At 45.4% G+C, this 25361-nt stretch overlaps 1 protein-coding gene across 1 annotated transcript in view; it reads right to left on the bottom strand.

The window, feature by feature from the left end:
* The window catches only part of LOC147122319 (scinderin-like), a 33880-nt gene extending 8802 nt beyond the window's left edge, over positions 1–25078 (bottom strand). Inside the window, exons 1-12 of the mRNA XM_085983306.1 lie at positions 24966–25078; positions 20113–20296; positions 19844–19998; positions 16721–16882; positions 13647–13796; positions 13452–13541; positions 12038–12170; positions 7645–7733; positions 4254–4469; positions 4018–4151; positions 3806–3896; positions 110–280 (exon numbers count right to left, since the gene is read on the bottom strand). Of these exons, the coding sequence (XP_085839432.1) occupies positions 110–280; positions 3806–3896; positions 4018–4151; positions 4254–4469; positions 7645–7733; positions 12038–12170; positions 13452–13541; positions 13647–13796; positions 16721–16882; positions 19844–19998; positions 20113–20293 (1572 nt within the window). The 5' untranslated portion in view covers positions 20294–20296; positions 24966–25078. The remainder of the gene's footprint in view (positions 1–109; positions 281–3805; positions 3897–4017; positions 4152–4253; positions 4470–7644; positions 7734–12037; positions 12171–13451; positions 13542–13646; positions 13797–16720; positions 16883–19843; positions 19999–20112; positions 20297–24965) is intronic.
* Positions 25079–25361: the final 283 nt, after the last annotated feature.

The following is a 25361-nucleotide window of genomic DNA, read 5'->3' as shown; positions in this document are numbered from 1 at the left end:
TTTAATCAAAGTGAACATTAATTAGGCATTTCCTTTGGTGGAGTAAATATCGAGTGAGAATATCAGCAAATCATCGGAACCCGAATGGCGACATTTTGGATTTACTTACCTCAACAGCTCTAGTAGCTCCTGTTGAGCTTATCCTAATATGGAAAAGTCGAAGCGCTGCAGCAGCGGTCTGGCCACCCTTCCTGGAGGTCCCGCCGAGGTGCACAATGAGTGGCTTATCTTTGAACAGGCTCAGCAGGTGAGGAGGCTCCTGACCCTGTGTCACCCGTACCTAGAAAGCAAACAGTAACCCATTTCCAATGTTTAAAAAAAAATCTTTTTAATTCAGAACCACAGTGACCAAAAAGGTAAAAAAAAAAAGAGAAGATGAGGTTGATGAGGAAGTAATGGTGCCAAGCTTGGGTGAAGATTATAAGACGTCGGAAAGACGGAGGGAAGCAAAGGAGTTCCACAGTCTCGTGGTCCTGAGAAAAACGAGTTAGAGAACGAGGTTGCGCAATGAGCCTTAGGCTGGGAATGTCTTCGGAGCTGATCCCACTCCATTGCAGTAACTTCATCGGAAGTGCGGTGGAGCAGGAGCAGATCTGAGGGAATTCCCGGTCTTCATTTCAGTACAGTGGGAACATATGGGAGGAGGATGTGTGCATGATGTTGATTTTGGACTTTAGAAGGAACAAGAGATGACATTTCAGGGGAACACTGAACACAGTAGTATTAGAAGATAGAGAAAGGAGAGACAGTGATGACATTCCTTACTCCAGTCTCTCCATTATATTCTCGAGCACATTCTTCCCAATTGGACAAGTCAAGACACAGCCCACAATAAACAGGGATGAATTCCTAAAAACACTTGCTTTTAAATATCATGGGGGGAATTTTAACCCCAAAACGGGTGGGTTGAGGGCGGGTGGGATGCTGAAGGGTTAAAAATCTGAATCCCAACCCCAACTGGTTTTAACAGAGGCGGGCGGGGGGGCAACTAACCCGCTCGCAGGAGGCAGGTGGACACTTTAAATATTATAATGAGGCTCCATGCCTCATGGCGATCCACCATTTTAAATTTAACTCTGGCTGGTCGGGTATCCCAGGCCTCGGGGAACCCGCCAGCTAAAGGAAGACGAGAACTGCTAGATCCAGGAGGAAAGTGCCTTTCCACTTACCTGCTGGATCAAGTGTTCCTGCCTCGCCATCACCCCATGATCGGACACCACCCTCGCTCTTCCGATCTCCCCCCCCGAGGCCTCCGACGCCCCCCCCCCCCCCACCACGAGGCCTCTGATCTCCCCTCCGGCCTTCGATCCTCAGCCCCCGATACCCCCTCTGGCCTTCTGACCTCTCGTCTCCGGCTCCCGATCGCCTTCTGACCTCCTCCCTCGGGCCCCCAATCCCGCTCCAGCCTTCCACCCCATCCCTCCTTCCTCCTCTCTGCGATCTGGTGCCGCAGGCCTACCCGCCCGACAGTCAGCCAGCCTCTCCATCTGGTTGGCTGCGGGCAGGGCACAGAGATTGAAAATGCTAATCAGGCCCTGCCATTAAATTCGGCAGGGCCTGCGGGAAACCCGTTCTCCCGGGTTTCCTGACCACTTTCTACTCCCCCCACTCCCTACCCACCTCCAAATTAAAATTCCAGCCCTAGTGTCACCATAAGCCGGTCATTGTAAAGGAGCCCATCAATCATGCCACGTAGTTAGAAGTCATTGCAGGTTAACTAGCTACCTGTGCTGGGATCATGGTGGTTTATTAATATTAAAATGTCAGTTAAAGGGCAGGAATGAAACAGCTGAGGAAAGAGATTGCTGAAAATGACAAAGATTAAGCTGTTTGATGAAGGATGTAAAAGCCGCTTAAAAAGGTGAAGTGGCGAAATGCCAAGATATAATTGCGCAATGCTGACAGGCATATTTGATATGTTATTTTGATTATAACAATAAAGTTATTGTTTGCTACAAGATTGCCTTTATAAGGGATCTGCTTCTAACTAATACACACAGAAACCAAAGTGTTATGTTTGACTTAACAACAGAAAACGCTGGAAAAACTCAGCAGGCCAGGCAACATCCGTGGAGAGAGAAACAGAGTCAGCGTTTTGGGTCGAAACCCTTCTACAGAACTGAGAAAAAAAGGCAGGAAATGAAACAGATTAAAAGGCAGTTTGGGGGCTGGGAAATGGGGGAGGGGATGAAAGAAGAGACATTAAGAGATATTCAAGGTGAGACGAGATGGTAATAGGACAGGTAAAGAAACAAACAATGGCTCTAGATGAAGTGTGAAATGCGCTGGCAGAGTGAGAGACAGTTGCCATGTGGGACAGAGAGGAAAAAAGGAAAAGGCACAAACCAAAAGTGTGGATAAAAAATATATAAAAATATAATAGGGGCCGAGGTTATGATCTGAAATTGTTGAACTCGATATTGTTATGTTAGTGTTATGTTTGACTGCTAGTAGAGAATAAAACCAGATGATGCGCACTACATGCATCCGATTGTATTGAAGATAAAGAGCTAAACATACAAACCACTGTCTGAGGAAGAGCCCACTGTATCCCAGTTGTGGAATAGAACATCACAGCTCCACCATCTCTGAAGCAGCTGCTGCAGTTTCTGGTGATAGCGAGTGTTGAATAGGCTACGCCCTCTGCCTAGGGGCAAAGTACAGGAGCCCAAGGTATCTATAATATTTCAGACCCGATGAGCAGCCACAATATTCTGTCAGTACTGTGCCTGTAGGTGGCACTGTGATGCCCACATCAGGTGACTCACTGACGTCCATTCTATCTCCCGGGAGGCTGAGAGCCTCTTTAGCAGAAACCCCTCATTTCGCTAATGTGAGTGACGTGCATGTCTTCCTGTTATTGGTCTCGCTATCGCAGCATGAGAGAGAACAGAAACAGACTCCAATGCAGCCTCTTGTGCCAGACTATTTCGGAAAAAGCCTGGCGTGAGAGACTGCACTGGAAACACATGGGGTAGGAGAGACTCAGGGCGCAAGGGAAAGGAAAGCCAGAAAGAGCACCACAGACATGGAGTGAAAAGAAACCTTAGGAAATACACAGAGTCTGAACAATAGGGTGGGTGGGAAAATAGTAAGTCAACACCACTGTATATTATTTTATCAATGAACTAACTTGTAGGGTTCAAACACCATTCTAATAATAATGTGAATCCTGCTATTTAATTTATTGGGAATGTTAAGAATAAATAGTAATGTTATTGACTTTGGCACGCAAGATTGCTTCTGCACTTGCCTATAAAATGACTGGGGTTCCAAGATTTGCTCAATTGATACATGCATCACCTGGCCGCACCGCACCTGGACAGTCACAAGTTTAACCCTGAGTCTGGGAGCAACTGGAAACTTCCTTCATGTTAAGTGGGCAGAAAGAGGTAGATCACCAATCCTTTGAAACATTCTCCTGAATAAAATTAAAGTGCCGAAGAGGGGGAAACAAACCAGGGAAGTTGGAGCGCAAGGTGGAAATCCCAGGATTTGTTGCGGTCTGTCGCACCACAACAAAATAATTTGTCCTACCAATGGCAGCTCTCAGTACGAGGAGAAGACACAATGTCCATTTACCTTTATTGTGTAAAAGGGCAAAACATCAACAGGTAATGACGTTAAATACTGGAGGCATGCATGCACCGAGTGGAAAATGTAAACTGTTTGGAACTTGCACTTTCCCTTTAAATTGCCAAGAAAGGAATGCATTGAACTTTAGATGGAAAGTCTGATCGTGTGAGTGTGTGAACATAAATAGTGCAGTAAATGAATGATTAATCTAGTGACGGTTAATACATACCTGGACAGGCAAACCTTGCATCTCATCATCCAGGCTAATCGTGAGGCCAGCTGATGCTCCCAGCTCATCTTTTGTCGCTTTGTTGCCTTGCCTTAAAAAGTAAACAAACATAAAAAATCCATGCTTTCTTATTCGTCCTCCCAGTGGCTGTGCAAGTTAGCTTTCTTAGTCCGTCCAATTTTTATATTTCATGAGTATGTGAGGAGGCTTACCAAGTGTAAATAAGGTGCTTCTGCCTGTTGCCCGATTTGTAGGAGTACAGAATAATGTAACAGTCTCCACCATAAAACTGACCGTACGATGAAGGGGCAACGGGCTCTTTCTTGAACTCTTCGACTCGCCAAATCTGCAGAGAAACATTGAATACATTTTCATGCCCATTATTGACTCCAGGTCCCTGTGCTTTGGCAAAGTAAAAAATCTATGGTGATTGTTGTTGACTTGTTACCTGGACTTCGCCCGACCCATCATCCACCATGTTGTATTGTGCGGCCATGTCGGATGAGTTGTAAAGCTTTGTGACATCAAAGGGAACGGATTTGATTTTGGCCACAGTGCCGACACTGAACACTTTTCCATGTCCTTCACTTTGGTCCTTGGTCTTCCAGTCCGAAAAGAATTGAGTGAACAGTGGTGTCTCACCATTTTCTGGAAGTATTTGTATCTACAAAATAAGGCAAGATTCAGGCTTCTGTTTTTTAATACAGTGCAACACAAAAACATGATAAATGAGAAAAAGTAGTTAGTAAATGTGTAACTGCTATTAACACAAGTAAAATGCGTCTGTAAATTCAGGGTCTCTTCTCCCCATGCCCTGCCAAATTGTGCATCATATCATTTGGACCCTGCCATCCTGGGGAGAGGAGTGCTTGCATGTTATCATACAAGGACTGCGCTGAGATCTGGGTTGTATTGGTGGCATTTGACTCATGGGATACATACCCTGTGCCACAATGGTGAAGTCCGAGGCGCCCAGATATCGGGCCTCGGGCCTTGTTATAATGGAGCCGATGCGCGAAGACTAGTGGAAAATCGGGCCGCTGCTAGTGTCTCGGTGGCGCTGGCTGCCTCAGGGCAAACCAATCATTTGAGAGCATGGCCTCAACACAGGCATATGCAAAGGGTCTAATGCCTGCTTCAAGCACGGCTACAGGACGACTCTTGTTTGCCCTTACAAAATATGGCCGGCAGCGCACTTCCGGCCATTTTGAAGACTTAGTAGGCTGCTTAGCACCTGAAAAACAGGCGCAATGCGCCCCAATTTCTCGCCCTTTGTTTGCATGCCTGCCCAGTAGCTGAATGTTAAAACTGAATCAGCAGTAATGAAGGAAACTATCAAAGGTTTGTGTAGCGGTCTAATATTGTGCATCCTGACTGAATTTTTTGTTATTTGTTCCTGGGATGTGGGCATCTCTGGCAAGGCCAGCATTTATTGCCCATCCCTAATTGCCCTTGAAAAGGTGGTGGTGAGCCACCTTCTTGAACTGCTGCAGTCTGTGTGGTGAAGGTACACTCACAGTGTTGAGGGAGGGAGTTCGAGGATTTTGACCCAACGACTATGAAGGAACGGCGATATACTTCCAAGTCAGGATGGTGTGTGACCTGGAGGGGAACTTGGAGGTGGTGGTGTTCTCATGCACCTGCTGCCCTTGTCCTTCTAGGTGGTAGAGGTTGCGGGTTTGGGAGGTGCTGCCGAAGAAGCCTTGGCGAGTTGCTGCAGTGCATCTTGTAGATGGTACACACTGCAGCCACAGTATGCCGGTGGTGGAGGGAGTCAATGTTTAAGGTGGTGGATGGGGCCAATCAAGCGGGCTGCTTTGTCCTGGATGGTGTCGAGCTTCTTGTGCCTTGTCAGAAGTCAGGAGATGAGACACTCGACGCAGAACACCCAGCCTCTGACCTGCTCTTGTAGCCACTGTATTTATGTGACTGGTCCAGTTAAGTTTCTGGTCAATGGTGACCCTCAGGATGTTGATGGTGGGAGATTCGGCGATGGTAATGCCGTTGAATGTCAAGTGGAGGTGGTTAGACTCTCTCTTGTTGGAGATGGTTACTGCCTGGCACTTGTGTGGCGCGAATGTTACTTGCCCCTTAACACCCCAAGTCTGAATGTCGTCCAGGTCTTACTGCATGCGGGCATAGACTGCTTCATTATCTGAGGAGTTACAAATGGCACTGAACACTGTGCAGTCATCAGCAAACATCCCCGCTTCTGACCCTATGATGGAGGGAAGGTCATTGATGAAGCAGCTGAAGATGGTTGGGCCTAGGACACTGCCCTGAGAACTCCTGCAGCGATGTCCTGGGGCTGAGATGATTGGCCTGAATTGGTCTTGTCCCATATGCCATTAGATAATTACAGAAAACCAATGACCACAGCTATCTGCAGTCCAGACTGTAATGCGCTCTCCAATGAAAGAGGAATTGTCTTCTTAGTGGAATTCAAAAAAGAGGAAATGGAAAACAATATAGAAACATGTACTTATACACTACTTCCTTCAATAAATTTAACAGAAAAGAATCGAGACTGCATGATTTGCTGCAGACAGTAGATTTTTTTAATTCTTTTTTTTTAATGGGATGTGGGCGTCGCTGGCAAGGCCAGCATTTATTGCCCATCCCTAATTGCCCTTAGGTGGTGGGGAGCCGCCTTCTTGAAGTGCTGCAGTCGTTGTGGTGAAGGTACTCCCACAGTGCTGTTAGGGAGGGAGTTCCAGGAATTTGATCCAGCGACGATGATGGATCGGCGATATACTTCTAAGTCAGGTTGGTGTGTGACTTGGAGGGGAACTTGGAGGTGATGGTGTTCCCATGCGCCTGCTGCCCTTGTCCTTCTAGGTGGAAGAGGTCGCGGGTTTGGGAGGTGCTGCTGAAGAAGCCTTGGCGAGTTGCTGCAGTGCATCTTGTAGATGGTACACACTGCAGCCACGGTACGCCGGTGGTGGAGGGAGTGAATGTTTATGGTGGTGGATGGGGTGCAAATCAAGCGGGCTGCTTTGTTTTGGATGGTGTCGAGTTTCTTGAGTGTTGTTGGAGCTGCACTCATCCAAACAAGTGAAGATTATTCCATCACACTCCTTACTTGTGCCTTGTAGATGGTGGAAAGGCTTTGGGGAGTCAGGAGGTGAGACAAAACAATTACCTGATTTTGAAACTAAACAGTGATGAATATATGGATGAGGACGTATTAGCATGCAAAGTGAGAGGTCAAATCCCCTCTTAAATTTGAACCTTGCATACAGGTATTTTATCTTAACTAGAAGCTACTGAACTAGTACAGGCCTCCTGTTGCCTGTCTACCCTGAATCATCAAAAGACTTAGGGGCTGAATTTCCTTAGGGGTTCTCCTGATCAGCCACCATGCCTTCGGTGGAAGTGCCGTGGAAATCTCAGGAAAATGGCATTTACATTATTTTCCCTGTAAAGTCCGTGGCACTACTCTGAAGTTATGGCGGGTGAGCGGGACAACCCCCGAGGAAGTACTATTTCCTGCTGCTGCATCCTGTTAAGACTGTTAAGACATCCTATAATTATGCCATTTAAAAGGAGTGGTGACCCACCCCTAAAATGGACTCCGTGTACTCCATTATAGATTAAAATGGTCGCTGATGGCCAGTTGTCTGACTTGTAGGCGCAGAAATCTGATCAAGAATTATTCAAGGTTAGGACTCTCCTTTTAGGTTTAAATTGAGAATCTGCAAGAGGTCAACAGACTTCTGTAAATCGTAAATGGTCTCCTGGTTTGATTGACACATGCTGGGGTCCCAGCCACCCTCCGGTACCCCATCCAAGTGACCATGGTGAGCCGAGACAGTGGCTGTTGAGTCGTTGTTGTTTACCTGAGTATTTTTTGAATATCCCTTTGAGTTTATAAAGAACTCGCACGTATCGAATCCAACCTTCCGTTCAGTCTTGCTGGAAGACTTTCCTGAAGAAAGAATAGTTGTTTATATCTGAGCCGTGGGGTATTTAATCCTAACTCGAAGCTAATCAACTACTACAGGCCTCTTATCACCTATACACTCGCAATCATCTAAAGACAGAGAGGTCGAATCTCCGCAGCGTTTCCGGATCTCCCGCCGTAACTGGAGCGGAAAGTCGGCAGAAACACCGGAGAGAGTTTTGTACACAGCCCATTATGCCGTTCCACTAGGATTACTGCCATGTTATGGCAGGAAATCAGGAGAATCCCTGTGGAAATTAATGGAGGTAGTATTTCCTGTTGCTGTGTCCTGTTAGATCTTATAATTAGACGTCATTTAAAACTTGTGGCGAGCCACTTCTAAAGTAGACTGCACGCACTTTATTGAAAATTCAAATGGATGTCCAGAGACAATTTACCTGTTCCATAGGCACGGAGATCTGATTTAAGAATTATTCAAGATAAAGCCTCCTTCATGTTTAAAATGGGAATCTGTAAAGTGCCAACAGCTCTTCCGTAAATCATAAACTGTGTATTGTAAAACAGTCTTGTAACTGTTGCAGCTTAGCCTCTGTAATATTACATTATTGGCATGTGATAAAACAGACGAGCTGTAACACTGGCAAGCTGAAGGCAGCAGGTCCAACTATTCAAATCATCATTGCATTGTGTGCTGAGATGTTAATGTTGAAAATTCTTTAAAAAATGACTACAAATGCTTCTGAAACACTGAAAATGAGAGCATTTCAACATAATCAAGACAAGGATCAGTAAAGGAAATCATAAAAAGGGTTCGGTTTCTTTGTTTACAACAATGGTGTTAAATCTTCCAGACAAAGTCCCTAAAATTCCCAAGACCCCAATGTGGCAGCATAGGTGTGATGACGCAGGGTGTATGCGCACTGGAATATGAGGAGCCTGGCCCCGTCAGAGATCACAGCTCAATTCCATAGCTCTGGCGAAATAAGGCTATGAGTCCCAACAATAGAAATCCAAGGGCAAAGGGCTTTGAAAATTTAGGGCAGGTGTGGAGAAAGGGCACGACAGTGTCATTTAAAGAACTGCATGCAGTTATGGGTTGAGAGCTTGTCATGAACATGTCATCAGGGCTGGCCCCCCGAGTAAAGCTTTGAAATTAATGTCGCTAAAAACTGACGAGCGCTGTGCTTGCCACACGATCGCTCGGCTGGTTTCTCGGGCCCTACAGAGAACCCGTCCTGTCGTGTAAATGTGCAAGTACATGCACAGGATACAGTGGGGAAAAAAGGAGAAGATAAGGATAAGGTACCCCATAATAGACTAATGAATAAGGTCAGAGAATGCGGAGTCAGGGGACAAGTAGCAGAATGGATTGCTGGCTGGCTTCAGGACAGAAAGCAGAGAGTAGGAGTAAAGGGTAGCTATTCACAGTGGCAGAAGGTGGGTAGTGGTGTTCCACAAGGATCAGTGCTGGGACCACTGCTGTTCACAATTTACAGTAACGATTTAGACGTTGGAATCAAAAACACAATTTCTAAATTTGCGGATGGTACCAAATTGGCTGGGGGGGGGCGGGATAGTCCATACTGAGGCGGACTACAGCAAATTACAGGACATTAATAAACTTGCAGAATGGGCAAATAATTGGCAAATGAAGTTCAACACAGATAAATGTGAGGTATTACATTTTGGCAGGAAGAACAGTGAGGTCACTTATCACTTGGAGGATGGGGTAGAGGAACAAAGGGATCTCGGAGTACAAATACACAAATCACTAAAAGTTGCGTCACAGGTTAGCAAGGCCATAAAAAAAGCAAACCAAGCACTAGGATTTATTTCTAGAGGGATAGAATTGAAAAGTAGGGAAGTTATGCTAAACCTGTATCGAACCTTGGTTAGACCACACTTAAGAGTACTGCGTGCAGTTGTGGTCACCATATTATAAAAGGGATTTGGAGGCACTGGAGAGGGTGGCAGAGAAGATTTACAAGGATGATATTAGAAATGCGAGAGTATACCTATCCGGAAAGGATGAACAGGCTGGGTCTCTTTTCTCTTGAAAAAAAGGCTGAGGGATGACCTAATAGAGGTCTTTAAAATTATGAAATGTTTTGATAGAGTGGATACAGAGAGAATGTTTCCACTTGTAGGGAAGAGCATAACTAGAGGCCATCAATATAAGATAGTCACCAAGAAATCCAATATTGAATTCAGAAGAATCTTCTTTACCCAAAGAGTGGTGAGAATGTGGAACTCGCTACCACAGGGAGTGGTTGAAGCCAATAGTATAGATGCATTTAAGGGGAGGCTAGACAAGCATATGAGGGTGAAGGGAATAGAGGGTTATGCTGATGGAGTTAGATGAGGAAAGACGGGAGGAGGCTCGAGTGGTGTATGAATGCCGGCATGGACTGGTTGGGCTGAATGGCCTGTTTCTGTGACCTATATCCTATGTAATCCTATGCCTAAAATGAAGCAGGAACAAACTATGATTGTGGAGGATTCGCAGTAAAAACAAAACAAAAAAATACAGATGTCGCAGCTAGCCAATCTCAGGGGGAAATGAAACTAGATCAATGTAGGAAAGACGTCAATATGGACCCAACATGCAAGCATTTACAGAGTACGGAAGTTGTAAGCCTTTTAATACTATAAACCTCACCACAGAGCATACAATTGCTGTTGGTTATATTTGGTTGTACAACTACAAGAGACTACATGGTGGGAAAGAGCTGGGGCTGAGACCCTGCCCACAAATATCAGAAAATCACAGGTGCATTGCCCACAATTTTCCATCAAGTTCTGAGTGGCAGCAGCCCACAGCACAAACCTGCCCCTAATCCTCAAGAGACTCACCTGTAGTATCCATTTCCACTTGCACTTCAGAGGGGAACAAAAAGTCCTGTATCTTATCATCTAAGCAAACAAAAGGCTTTTCACATTCACTTTATCTGTAGAAAGACTTCTACACAACGAGCTTTCACTAGATTTGAGCCTTTCTGAATGCAGTACACATAAACAAATTATGTGGGGAATAAAAGCTGCTTTTTGTGAGGTCTACAGCATTAAAGAGGAGATTACAAGCTTTGTCTGTAATAGTCCCAAGAGTCACACTGAATGGCTGCTTACCCCATTGAGAAACCCAGTGAAGAGTAGTACATTGAAGTGCGAGCAGGGATGTTGCCTGACTTGCTGAGTTTTTCCAGCATTTTCTGTTGTTATTTCGGATTTCCAACATCTGCAGTATTTTGCTATCGTGCGAGCAGGGCCTTGTTGAAGCAGAAATCGGCATCCTGAAGCAAAAGGTCAGGTGCTCGGACTGATCAGAGGATTACTACGGGACAATCTCGCAAAAGGTGCCCACAATTATTGTTGTCTGCTGCTTCTTATCCAACTTCACCCGACTAAGGGACCTTGCTAATTATCAGGCTGGAGAAGAGGCAGCAGGAAGCAGTGATACAAGACAAGCATGACCAAGAGTCTGTCTGTCCCATGGACTGGACAATGAGCAACAGTGTTAAGACAGGCTTTAATAGAGAACACTTTCACTATGTACATAAGGCAGCCAAAGTGCCTCACTAGTGAGCATCTATTTGAACAAGCTAGAGCAGCAGAGCCAAAGCCAATCCTGTCCTCAGACATTTACACGTGCGCACTTTCCAGTAAACAGCGTTCATGAATAAAAATTCCAACTTATTTTCCCCACTGCGGCCGACGCCAATTGCAGCATTCCGACTGCTGTCCCAGGTGAAATCAGGTATGCTCGGTGATTCACTGCACTGGCTGAGGCCCCTCCCAACTCCGCTGATCTTAGCAACGCTGGCTGCCAGGAGCGTGACGGCGTGTCCGGCACCAGCGTTGCTAATGCAGTAACGATGGGAAGTACATCAGATGATGCATTCCTGCCATTTGCACAAGCCTGCCCTAGTAGGAGTGGGCGTACTGAACGTCCCATCTCACCTTTGGTGGAACATCCCACAAGTAGCGGCGGAAGCAAGGGAGCCAGCTGAGCAGCTTCCCTCCCGCTCGCTACGTTTCCCATTCCTGTCACACTGAAACTGCCCCAAAATGGTCAGATTTAGTTCGGAAGTTCTGACCCGACGCCCCCCCACCCGCCCCCCCCCCAAAAAAATTGTGAAAATAAGAGTACAAGTATTTGAAGCTTCATTTTAGAAATGTTGAAAATCGTACGAAGAGAATCATTAAACCACAGTAGTTTTTAAATAAAGAATAATCATTATAAACATCGAAATAAATGGACTTTAAACAAAAATGAATAGTAAATCTGGTAAAGTTCACACTGTGTTACAGAAGTGCACAGACGTTCTTACCTTTCCACATAAATATATGGCCACATGGCCCATTGTCAAGAATATAACATTCCTTGGTTGAAAGTGTCGCCATGGTAAATGGGTTCTCAGCAGCCACCTCTGTTAAAGCTAATTCTCCACTGGCATCAGAAATCTAAGGGAAATTACAGTGGTTTACTATCCAGGTTTGTTGCTATTTGTGTGGTATTTTGTGAAAAAAAAGGTCTTGCATTTATATAGCGCCTTTCATGACCACCGCACGGCCCACAGCGCTTTACAGCCAATGAAGTACTCTTTTGAAGTGGAGTCACTGTTGTAATGTGGGAAACGCAGCAGCCAATTTGCACTAACAGCAATGTGATAACGACCAGATAATCGGTTTTAGTGATGTTGGTTGAGGGATAAATATTGGCCAGGACACCGGGGATAACTCCCCTGCTCTTCTTCGAAATACAGGAAACTCTCTTTTTACCAGCACCTAAATAACCGGAAATCTCTCTTAACCGGCAAAATTCAGGAGTAGGTTCAGGTAAGTTTTACTTCATATTAGTAGCCGTATAACTGGGGTTCCTGGATCTGTGGCGGTGTAACCTGGGTTCCTGCACCTGTTGCCATGCAACAGGGACGCCTGGATCTGTGGCCGTGTAACCGGGGTTCCTGCACCTGTTGCCATGCAACAGGGACGCCTGGATCTGTGGCTGTGTAACCGGGGTTCCTGCACCTGTTGCCATGCAACAGGGACGCCTGGATCTGTGGGTGTGTAACCTGGGTTCCAGCACCTGTTGCCATGCAACAGGGACGCCTGGATCTGTGGCCGTGTAACCGGGGTTCCTGCACCTGTTGCCATGCAACAGGGACGCCTGGATCTGTGGCTGTGTAACCGGGGTTCCTGCACCTGTTGCCATGCAACAGGGACGCCTGGATCTGTGGGTGTGTAACCTGGGTTCCAGCACCTGTTGCCATGCAACAGGGACGCCTGGATCTGTGGCCGTGTAACCGGGGTTCCTGCACCTGTTGCCATGCAACAGGGACGCCTGGATCTGTGGCCGTGTACGGGGCTCTCGTACCTTAGTAAGTATACCTCTCTGTAATCCGGATTTTTTGATCAACCGGCAGCATGCCGGTCCCGGATTTAAAAAAAGTTTCCTGTAGCTTTTACGTCCACGCCTTGATTTAACATCTCACCCGAGGAACGGCGCCTCCGACAGTGTAACACTCACTCAATACTGCGCTGCAGTGTCAACCTAGATTTCTGTGCTCAAGTCTCTGGAGTGGGACTTGAACCCACAACCACCTGATTCAGAGGCGAGGGTGCTACCCACTGAACCACGGTAGACACACAAGCATTGCAGTTGATTGCAGGGAAGACTGCAGCACTGAGAGTCAGGAATGAAATTACACATTATCAAAGACTCTTTAACAAAAAAATGGTTACCATGAAGAGTTTGGCTTTTTTCTTGCTGACTGAATCGGCTGTAGAATCTTCGACGGTTGCTGGCGGGATGGTTGGTTTGGAACCCAGTAACTGCCATTTTTTTTAAAGAAAAGAAGGAAACATTTAATCTTGTGGAATCCCTCCAGCATTATTTAAACTTTACAATAAACACCCGCGTGTTCTCCACATACTCACTTTAATAACCTCTGCGGGCTCGCTTCCTTCGTCCACCACCTGTATTTTGGCACGTCCCATCCTCTCTCCATCACGGATACTTGCAGCAAGCTGACAGCACTTAATCCGCTCATGAACGTTGCTCTTTGATCCATTCCACTGATAGATGGTCTACAATTGCAAAGTTTAACTGTGACTTCATATTCTGTAAGACTGTATTTGAAACTGAGACCAAACATTATGCTAATTAAGTACATTACTTGCCAGTTTACGTATAACGGGGCATCCGTGAATAGCTACAGTACTATTACTGTAATCAGTAGCTTAAACCTTAAAATGTACTGTAATGCAACATTGCTCCCCCTCAGTCTGTTCCTTTCATCTCTCCTCATTCTCTGTCCATTTCCTTTCTCACTCTCCCCCTCTTCCCCCATTCTTGCTGTTTTAGACTGAGTTGATCAAATATTTCAGGGCACACAGTGTTGTCTACGCTGCTGGAGCTGGGAGACAGGTAGGGGAAGTGGGAGACGGGTGGGGGAGGTGGGAGATGGGTGGAGAGGTGGGAGACGAGTGGGGAGGGTGGGAGATGAGTGGGGGAGGTGGGAGACGGGTGGGGAGGTGGGAGACGGATGGGGAGGTGGGAGACGGATGGGGAGGGTGGGAAATAGGTGCGGAAGGTGGGAGACGGGTGCTGGAGGTGAGAGACGGGTGGTGGAGGTGGGAGACGGGTGGGGGAGGTGAGAGACGGGTGGGGGAGGTGAGAGACGGGTGGGGGAGGTGGTAGATGGGTGGGGGAGGTGGTAGACGGGTGGGGGAGGCGGGAGACGGGTGGGGGAGGCGGGAGACAGGTGGGGAAGGTGGGAGACGGGTGGTGGAGGTGGGAGACGGATGGGGGAGGCGGGAGACGGGTGGGGAAGGTGGGAGACGGGTGGTGGAGGTGGGAGACGGGTGGTAGAGGTGGGAGACGGGATGGGGAGGTGGGAGACGGGTGGCGGGGGTGGGAGACGGGTGGCGGAGGTGGGAGATGGGTGGGGGAGGTTGGAGACGGGTGGGGGAGGTGGGAGACGGGTGAGGAGACAGGTGGGGAAGGTGGTAGACGGGTGGGGAAGGTGGTAGACGGGTGGGGGAGGCGGGTGATGGGTGGGGGAGGTGAGAGACGGGTGGGGGAGGTGGGAGACGGGTGGGGGAGGTGAGAGACGGGTGGGAGATGTTGTCTTGGTAGTTCCTGCATTCAGTTGTGCACACCAGGATGAGGATTGGATAAGTGTGGAAGCATAAATTATCTGGAATTTTGCTTGATTATTGAAGATCAAAAGAATATTTGTCCAGAACATTCCTTCAGGAGTTTACAAAAAGTTAAGTACAGTCAATGATAGGGTAGATTGTATATGGTCCGTGGAGGAAACAACTTGATGAGCTAAATGGACATTCTTCTCTATACTTACTTCAAACATGCAGATATACATGTACTGCAAGCTGATTAGTCAATAGAACAGTTTATAATGTTCTGCGTGCCCCTGTTAAATGCACGGTTGAGAGCAGTAACTTCTAGTAGTTCAGGGAGGCTACCATTTGAAGGTTTCCAGCTGTTGTTTTTTTCAGACTCGTGACTCACAGGAGATCCTCATGTGACCCAAGGCTTTCAGAGAGATTCCCAGCTCCATGTACCTGGCTCTATTTTCCATTCCCCTCCCTCACTGTTTCTGCACATCACTCCTGAATACCCAGCCAGCAGCTACCACTGATGCTGGGATGTAGGGCTGCTCACTCGCCAACTGCAGCAAGATAAAGCAATGAATAATATTAGCAAGAAGGGGTTTCCTACAAATGTGACATAACACCCGCAGCATCAGATTCTCAGAGCGAAGAACTTGGTATTTTCATAGAATCATAGAACACAGGAGGCCACTCAGCCCATCATTTCTGTGCTAGCTCTTTCTTAGAAGGCGAGGTCCTCCAACCTTGCTCAAGTCCTTTGTATGAAAGAAAAAACAACTTAAACCCCCTCCCCTCCCGACCCCCCAGTTTATGCTCGGTTTGCTGAATTCAGCCAAGGCAATGGGATGCCACAATGGGCCTCTGTATCCTTGGGCTGCATGGGGGGAAAATCAGCAAGGGTTTCCACTCTTGATCACTCTCCAGTAACCCCTACTTGAAAATGCACATGTGGGGAGGACAGAATTATGCTCAACTGTGATGGCTTCCCCATGACCGAATTTTCTGCCAACATTTCCCTTCTGGGCTCCCACATGCAGAAGAGACTCTCGCTCCTGCTCCAACAAGACAAGAAGTACCAGAGAAAGCCGACGAGCAGAGCGATCGAAACCGGGGTAAGCACAGTCTCTCAGAAGTGAAGTTTTTGGGCTATTCCAAGGGTGGGAGCTTCGTTTGGTTCAGCCAAGTGAAAGGGGTTTATGCAACTGGGTAATTCGTTGATAGGGGTGGAATTATAGTCCACCATAGCAACAAGGGAATTACTGCTTGTTATAGGCCCCAGTTTTGTACTGTATGTATGTTGATTGTAATCTGGATTTTATTCTCCACAGAGACAGTGATTTTGTTCAGTAGTGCATGTTTTAGCCAGTGTATGTTAGACCAAATAAATACAAGTTTGATTTTTCACCGAAGCATTCCTATCCGTGACTTATTTCATTCACACTCTGAATAACTAGAGTCTTGACAAAGGGTTTCGACCTGAAATGTTGACTCTATTTCTCTCTCCACAGATGTTGCCTGGCCTGCTGAGATTTTCCAGCATTTTCTGTTGTTATTGCAGAAAAGCCACTTGGGTAAGCTACCAAATGCTAGCTGGCACCTGTGGAACGGTGTCAAATTTGAGTCAGGACCTTTAGGAGAGGAAAACTACAGGTAAACATAATTAAGAGGAGAGAAAGTACCCAAGACAGCCACGCGGCAGATTGACTTACGGTGGCTCAGTGGGGGTCAGTGAACTGGATCGTCCTTGCCCTCATAACCAGGGAGGATAGCATGATAACCACAGGTAACCATGGCGAGAGGAGTACGGAAAGGAATAGGGATCAAAGTCTAACTGAGCTTGCTGCCATTCCTTTGAAACTTTAGCATGTTGTACTCACAGCTCCTGCATCAATAAGGAAGCAGTCTCCGTTGTTAAAGCTGGACCACGCGAAAGGCACTTCACTGGCTCTCACATTCCGCCTGCCTTTAACGTGCAACAGCCTCTTTACATCGATATCATTGGTGACTACATGCGCGAAGCCGGACGCGACACCTCCGTCCTGCCAAGGAGACACAAAAAGGAAAATGTTGCAGAAGATTATTGACGTAAGAAAACTACTAGGCACTTTGACCAGTATTAAACAAGGCTTTAATCGACTGTTTCACAACATGGAAGTCTAGTTATCCTTCACTAGTTCCTGTTTACAAAATGTCCCTGAGCAAGCTGGGCCCGTGCCCGAGTATTTATACTCTCCCTGGACAGCACCACCAGCAGGCCGCCCAGTATATTTCATAAGTCCTTTCTACATAAATGGCACGATTTATGTCAATTATTAAGACAACAATAAAGTGAGTTGTTTAAAAGAAAAGACCAAAATATCTCATCAAATCCTACAGGCCTTTGTACTCCTATTGTTGTGGGTTTCAAACATTTAACCGAGGTTAAATTACAGAAATTACTCAAGGGCAATTAGGGATGGGCAATAAATGCTGGCCTTACCAGCGATGCCCACATTCCGTGAATGAATAAAAGAAAATGACAGAAGTAAACATCAAATAACGCACCAGAACTAGTCCTATGTTCTTCTGTGCATTACAAGATATAACCTGGGGTCTGGATTACATTCTAATCCTGATTGATGACTTTAAGGATCCCGAGTGAAAGCAGTCTGGTTCCAATTCCAAGGAGTTATGAATTTACAGCAAAATAAAACTGGCTATAATGTGGAGCAAACTGGCAATCTCACACAGATATGCCACAAGGATGGCTGGTGTGAATACAGCGATATCACACTGGACCAATAAAGGGAGCTTTATCCTCTATGTAACCCATGCTTTTCAGGCCCAGGAATGCTTGATATCAACGCTTGGTACAAAGAGGAAAAATGCTTAAATCCCCGGCATGGTCTTTCCTCACTGTATAAAAACAAAATTCAGCAAAAAAAAAAATACTTACGGGTTAGGTTTTACAAATAATAGCTCCCACCATGTAGCTACGCGCAAGGGTGATACTAGTTAGAATATCAGGCACGGTTAGCTCCCCCAGTCCATGGCCTGCCCAATCTAACTGCGTGTTCCGTGAATCTCCTCACTCAGCATTCCAACTGAACATTCCCGTTGGGAAAAGCTCTGCACTGGGAGCACTAATTTATAGAACTTACCCTATATTGAAAAAGAAACGGCTAGAGTATCCTGCCTCCTTACACTCCAGCGAGTTCCCGTTTCAATAGTTTCGGGTCAGGCTGCTAGCGTGCAATAATTTTCACACAAGAGAACCTTTATCAGATTTATTTTTCACCAATACAATTTCTTTTTAAAAAACACAGTATTAGTTTGGATGTGGATTTTCCACTTTCTGTGAGCAACTGAAAGGAAAGCCGATTATACCATGCATCTCTCAGGCTTCATTAGGAAATGACTTGGGTTTCACAAAAGCTTCCATTCTCGGAATCCATTAAGCTTAAATTGTAGTAAATTATTTAAACATTCAGAGAGTCCACTGAAAAAAAAATCAATATTTCTTCCATTAAAGCTTCTGTTCATAAGCACTATAGTTAAAACACTAAGGCCGGATACAAATGAAACATGATGACACAATGCATGCTGACATTAACAGCATGAAAGTTACTTTAGGATTTCAGGTGTCAGTATGGCCCTCAGGTTCCTTGACTAACACCAAACTCACCTTTTCTCCCTCAATTCTTAATTAGGCCACGAAATGGAGAGGATCTTCCAATCCTCTCAGAGTATCAGCTATGGAGACGACGTTGCAGGTTGAGAACATGGCTTGTCCCATGTGCATAGGAAATCAAGAGTCTTGTTCCTTGAAACGTTTTCTTTGGTGGCCATTTGCTTACAGATGACATGTTTAATCATGGCAGTACCACTTTCACCTCATCTCAGGACAAAGGAGAATGATAAAGAAAATCGGTAGGGCTGACTACATCAATGGGTGTGGGCAAGGGCCAGGTGAGGTACTATTCAGGGATTATAGCCCACTCCCAGCGGTGGAAGGAAGCATATTCACAAACTTATACGATAAATAGGGAAGCGGAAGGCCATTCAGCTCACCTTATCTCATCCAGCCAGAAAGGCCTTACAGTCCTTCGATCACAGCATCCAATCGTTTAAATGATTCGAGTTTTCACCTCCATTACTCTACCCAGAAGTTTCAAAATCAGTCCTAAATGTGCCCATTACTAGTTTGAACATTGTCCTCTTATCCTACTCTCACTGTTCAGTTAGATGCAATTTTCCAGATCTTCCTGTTCCATACTGCTCATTAACTTTTATACCTCTATTAGGACACTTCTCAATTGTTTTTCCCTCATACCGCAATTTACTTGATGAAAGTGGGGAGAATTCAAAGCCACGTGTATTTAAATATCCATCTGAGAAAGGTGACCTTTCACTCGATACACCTGGGTGGCATTAAACAATTTGCTCCAGGGGGAAATGCTTTATTTAAATAGAACTCCTTCCTAGTCCATCAGTCAGCCGCTTTAACAACTCTTGCTTAGTGCAAAGCCAGTTAGGCAGAGCTCCAAGCTGCTGCTGCTGCTGAAATTCAAATGCTTCCAGCACATAAACAGGACAAACAGGCCAAAGTTAGAGACTGACTGAATGAATTTGTATGTACCAGAAATAAAGAATCCACACTGAAGAAGCTACTATAGTCAGACGAAAGGTCATTGACCTGAAACGTTAACTCTGTTTCTCTCTCCACGGATGCTGCCTGGCCTGCTGAGTTTTTCCAGCGTTTTCTGTTGTTATTAAGCTACTATAGTCGTTGTTGAGCATGGGAAGGATCACTGCAACCCCTTTTATAAATAAATAGACATTTTATTTTACACACCAGTTAGTCAATAAACAGACAAATGGTGCCTCCAGCATTTGGTGACAAAAGTGGCAGTTCACACTTAAGTGTAACAAGAACGCACAAGCATTTGACACCTCGGAGACTTGATATTTTGTAAATGCTTCCAAGCTCCTTGAAAGATGCGGTTTATCGTCTACATTACCTTGTACACAAGTCCATTCTTAAAGTAGCCCAGGAACTTGTTTGACTCGTTGCCTTGTGTTTCCCTGTGCTGCACTGGTTTGCCATTGAGACTATCATCCAACTGAACGGAAAAAATGGCAGCAGATCCAGCTTCATCTTGGCTGCACTGGCTTCCTGGAAGAAAATAGTTATCAAAGATCAACCTAAAATAGTAAAAAATAAAGTTTTATTGTGTACTGCATTAACAGCAGTCTGAAAATCCACATAAAAATATGAATGTAGACATACCTAGCCACATGTGGGCGTTGTATGAAAAATCTGGAGCTGTGTTTAGTACAAGGTAGGCGTCACCAACGTAAAAATTCCCATACAGCTTTTCAGGAACTGGCACGGGGTTCATTTTCTCGATCCTCCACACGGTCAGACCTGGCTTTTTGCCGACATTTTCAAATGCCTTGTGAAAAGCCATTGTCTGTGGAGAAAAATTGGACACTGCATAAACTGGAGATCGACAGAAGCGATAAGCAGAACCAACAAATGGAATGCTGAGATGCAGAAATTTTCAGTCTGCGGACAGTGGCAGTTTCAAAGGGAAGTCAGTAATTTAACAAGGTACAAGACAGATTTGCAGCTGACCGAATCATCGGTGTAGCGCAGTAGCTGTCCATGCTCTCCATGTTACGGTGGAGGGACAATCTGGTGCAGTTCAGGCACTCACTAAAAGCCAGCATTTTCTGCAACTTGCCCACAGGAAGAAACTAACCAAGAACAGATGGGGACCTTGGCACTAAATCTGAAAAGTTCAAGAGAAATTAGAACCTTTTCCAGAAAAAATCAATACAGGAAACTCTCGTTTAAACGGTACCTAAATATCCGGAATTCTCTATTAACCGGCAAAATTCATACTCCGAAAACACCTCAATAACCGGAAATGTTGCCGAGTCCGAGTCTCCCGCGGTGGCCGAGTTAGTCAGTGGGGGTAGTTCTCCAAACTGCCACTACTCGGCTTCTTGGCGCTGTCGGAGGTCGGAACACCTCAATAGCAGGAGTCTGACTCTCCCGCGCTGTAGGTGAGTAACCCAATTACTGTATACTGCACATTTCTTGATTTAAAAATTTTTGTTTGTTAAAAATAGCCTCGGTAGATAACCCGCTCCGTCATCCGGAATTTTTAATCAGCCAGCACCATCCCGGTCCCGTCGGTGCCGGATACCAAAGAGTTTCCTGTATTTAGATTTTAAAATGAGTACACGTATCTAGTGATTCCTCCTTATCTCTGTAATCTCCTCCAGCCCTATAATCTCCCTAGACCTTTGCGCTCCGCCTCTTCTGGCCTTTTGAATATCCCCGATTTTAAATGCTCCACCATTGGCGGCTGTGCCTTCAGCTACCTAGATCTTAAGCTCTGGAATTCCCTCCCTAAATCTCTCCGCCTCTCCACTTCTCTTTCCTCCTTTAAGTCACTCCTTAAAACCTACCTCTTCAACCAAGCTTTTGCTCACCTGCCCAGCATCTCCTTATATGGCTCGGTGTCAATTTTTTTTTGATAGCACTCCTGTAAAGCGCCTTGGGACATTTTATTACGTTAAAGGTGCTATATAAATATAGGTTGTTGTTGTTGTTCCAAAACAGTATTACAATACGAGTACCTACACACTGATCTGATAAACAACAGCTATACCCGTGATATCATTTAAGGAGTTGGAGTACACCACCTACATTTATTCCCTAAATAACTGCCCCACCCAACATCCCTCTGCCGAAGTTTCAATTCAAGTTGAATGACTTCATTCAGTTCTCTAATGCTTGAAAGCATGGGACCGAGCACAGACAGTCCAATAAATATTTTAACGCGGTACCACAATGGCACCAATTTGATGCAAAGATGATCAAGCAAATGGTTTTCCTGCAAGGATACGGGAAAGGCTAATGCCCATCACATCACTGCAAAGCTCATCCTTTACAAGGCAGGCAACCACATAAAAGGTGGGGTTCTGAATGCCCTCAGAAAACTGCTTGAAAGCTAACGCTCTGAAGACCCAAGCTTGTGCTTAATTCTTATGGTGATGGGAGTTTCAGGAGCCCTGTCTACTGATAAATACAGGATTAAAAAAAAAAAAATAAACCTCGATAGCACTTTGGCATGTTTAAGAAAATAATCAATGGCAATTTCTAAGACTTCTTATGCATTTTTTTCCTAAAATTATTTTTAAATCTGTTTTTAAGTTGACTTTGGAAATACGTCAAATACAAAACCTCAGGAACATTTACCACCCGTCCCCCCACCACCTCGATCAGCTTACCAGCATTTTACAGAAACCTCTGGGGGGAAAAAATCTGTTTTGCGCTAGAACGTATATGTGTGCAGAAGAAAATAAATTGAGTAGTACAACTGATGACTCAGGACCAACGTTCTTGCTAAGCTGCGTGCAGCGGCCTGGAGGTCCCGCGCAGGCCGCTCACTGGCTTTTATATGGAAGAAAAGGCGCAGGCGGGAAAATCTGAATGGGCCGCGTAGCCAGTTAAAGGGACCGTGCACGGAAAAAAAATAAAGAGGGAACATTGCTCAGGACCTAGGATACTTAGTAGACCCACCAGTATGACACAGCAATTCACCTGGCAGAATCTTGAGGGAGCATGACTTAACCCAAGACTGCATGCTCACCTCCGCCTACCCAGAAACTTATATCATCATACAGGCTAACACGTCAAACTCTCATTTCCATTGAGCGCAATTGCTGTTTTCAGCGTGCAAACAGTGTTTCCCTCAGTTAAGACCCATTTTTTTAAAAAGAGCAAATTGCTTTCTTGTAGTTGCTGAACAGGTAACTCGTATATTGGATCATTTCTACAGAAGCTTCGTAAGAAGTACCTAAAGTTCATACACTTTAGGTCGAATAAAAAGCCACCATAAGTGATGCGCCTCAATAACTTCAAGGCTCAAAGTTAACTGGATAAAACTAGGCTTTTATTAGCAAAGAAAGATGCCTGTGTCTTCACCTAGCATTCTGCTGTTCTGCTGCAAGACAAGCCTGGGCTTGTCTTAAGTAGGGCCAGGTATGGGCGGAGCCGACACACCCAATGGGGAGAAAGGGGGCAGTGCACTATATACAATACAAGGTAAAAACACAGGAGCAGGCAATACAATATATGTAGTTAAATACAGAGTCTGATGAATGACATATTTCATCACAATAAGTTTATTTAGTCAGCTGGAAATCTTTCATCAAATTAATTGATAAACTAGTAAGATTTTGATAGGGATGTAGTTTGCACAGTCGTATCCTGGAGAAACTGCAATCTACCCTAGCTTTAGGCTGGTATACTTAGAGTACACTCCTGTAACAATTTTCATATACTTTACCTAGTGGGCAGAGTTACTAGGTTCTAGTGAGGAAATAAGTCAAATTGTGTTTTTATTACATGAGATTTTTACTGATTGCAATCCACAATACTTTCCATGTTTCCTTGAAAACGGAAAACCTGTGACTTAAATGAAAAACCAATGGCCTTGCCTATAATATATACAAAAGGACAAAGAGCATCTGGAGATGGCACTTAGCACCAGCACTGTTACCGCAAGATGGGAGAATTGCAGCGCCCGAATTGACAGAGTGAGGGGAGGAGGTTTGCAGCCGGAAGGGATCCACTCCACCGCATCCTGCTCATGTCAAACATCCTAAGATTTAGTCCAAATACTCTCAGCACATTTGGCCGAGCTCATCGCAATTTCCAACTAACCCATCGAATCTTTCTCTAACCGCTCAGCCTCACCCACTTAAGTCTCTTGTGACATTTTTAGTTCCGTGAAGGGGGGAAAAAAATTGCGATTTTTTTTTCCATTTTAGCTTGCAGTCAACACTGACATGGCAAATAAAAAGCCCCAAAAACTCTCCGCCGCATCCTGCAGCTTTAGACATGAACAGGGCACACAGCGATCGCACTTTATGTGAATTAAGCGAACCCAGTCTACGCCGTGTTGGTGTCTGCACCGAGTTAGTGTGCACCGAGTTAGTGTCTGCACCGATTAGTCTGCACCGAGTTAGTGTCTGCACCGATTACAGTCTGCACCGAGTTAGTGTGCACCGAGTTAGTGTCTGCACCGATTAGTCTGCACCGAGTTAGTGTCTGCACCGATTACAGTCTGCACCGAGTTAGTGTGCACCGAATACAGTCTGTTACAGTCTGCACTGTGTTGGTGTCTGCACCGATTACAGTCTGTTAGTCTACACCGATTACAGTCTGTTACAGTCTGCACCGAGTTAGTGTCTGCACCGATTAGTCTGTTACAGTCTGCACCGTGTTGGTGTCTGCACCGATTACAGTCTGTTACAGTCTGCACCGAGTTAGTGTCTGCACCGATTACAGTCTGCACCGATTAGTCTGCACCGAGTTAGTGTCTGCACCGATTACAGTCTGTTACAGTCTGCACCGTGTTGGTGTCTGCACCGATTACAGTCTGTTACAGTCTGCACCGAGTTAGTGTCTGCACCGATTACAGTCTGCACCGAGTTAGTGTCTGCACCGATTACAGTCTGTTACAGTCTATCCATCGCCTTTCCTATTCGTAATCCGCTTTCACTAAGCAGTGAACTTGCAAGCACAACTTTGCAAGCGATCAGCGCCCCTTCCAGAACAATTCCAGAAAGTTTCCCAGATCTCTTAAAGCACACACACACAAAATGGAGATGACTGAAGTTCGTTCCCTGTTGTGTTGCATGCAGTCAATCACATCTTTCACCATCCCTCCAAATACAACGGGAGCGGAGCATCAGACATTTCACGCTCAGACATTTCACAAATGCGAGCACGGGGGCCATTTTCCAATCGATGCGGCTGACAATCTGGGCAAACTGCTGTTAAAGGCAGTCTGAAGTTTGCAATGTTCTCCACAACAATCGGGAGCGGTGATGACTCCTTTCCCCCAAATGAAGTCGTTAATTTATCAGATGTAGATGCAGACCCTTTCCCGACCATTGCAGAAACCAGTGTATTTTTTAAATTTAACAGCTTTCACTTGGGAAAGTAAGAGCTGTCAGGAAATTGAGTGAAACTATCCGTTCCAAAGGGGGAAAAAAAACACAAAGCGATGCAGCATAAGTAACAAAAAAAATTACTAACGATGAAAGTGAAGTACTTACCAAGGTCAAGATCCGGTTCCAGAAGTAATATCAAGTGCAGATGCTGAATTCGGGACTCCAACACTCCTGATCTGCCTTCACTCACCGCTTTTTTATCAAAAGGGAGTGGAAACCACAACTGCAATCCTATTGGTCAATGTTTAGCTAATTGCTGTTTTATTTGAATATGCTAATCTCCAGCTTGCCAGCTGTTTGATTCAGCTCTTCTTCCAACTATCCCTCAAAGTATGAAAGCAGGGTAAAAAAAATAGAAGCAAAAAAAAAGACATTTTAGTGCTGCTACTGATCTAGTTTTCCTCTAACAAATTGTCACATGAAATAGCTCATGGGGGCTTCATTCTGCAGGGGGCAGGGGATGTTGGGCATGATTCAAACTACAGCAACAACTTGCATTGA

This window comes from Somniosus microcephalus, chromosome 3 (assembly GCF_052327205.1).
Source record: "Somniosus microcephalus isolate GS21.2 chromosome 3, FLI_Smic_1.0, whole genome shotgun sequence".
NCBI lineage: Eukaryota > Metazoa > Chordata > Chondrichthyes > Squaliformes > Somniosidae > Somniosus > Somniosus microcephalus.
The sequence above is the reverse complement of the archived record's forward strand: the minus strand, read 5'-3'. Positions and strand labels throughout refer to the sequence as shown.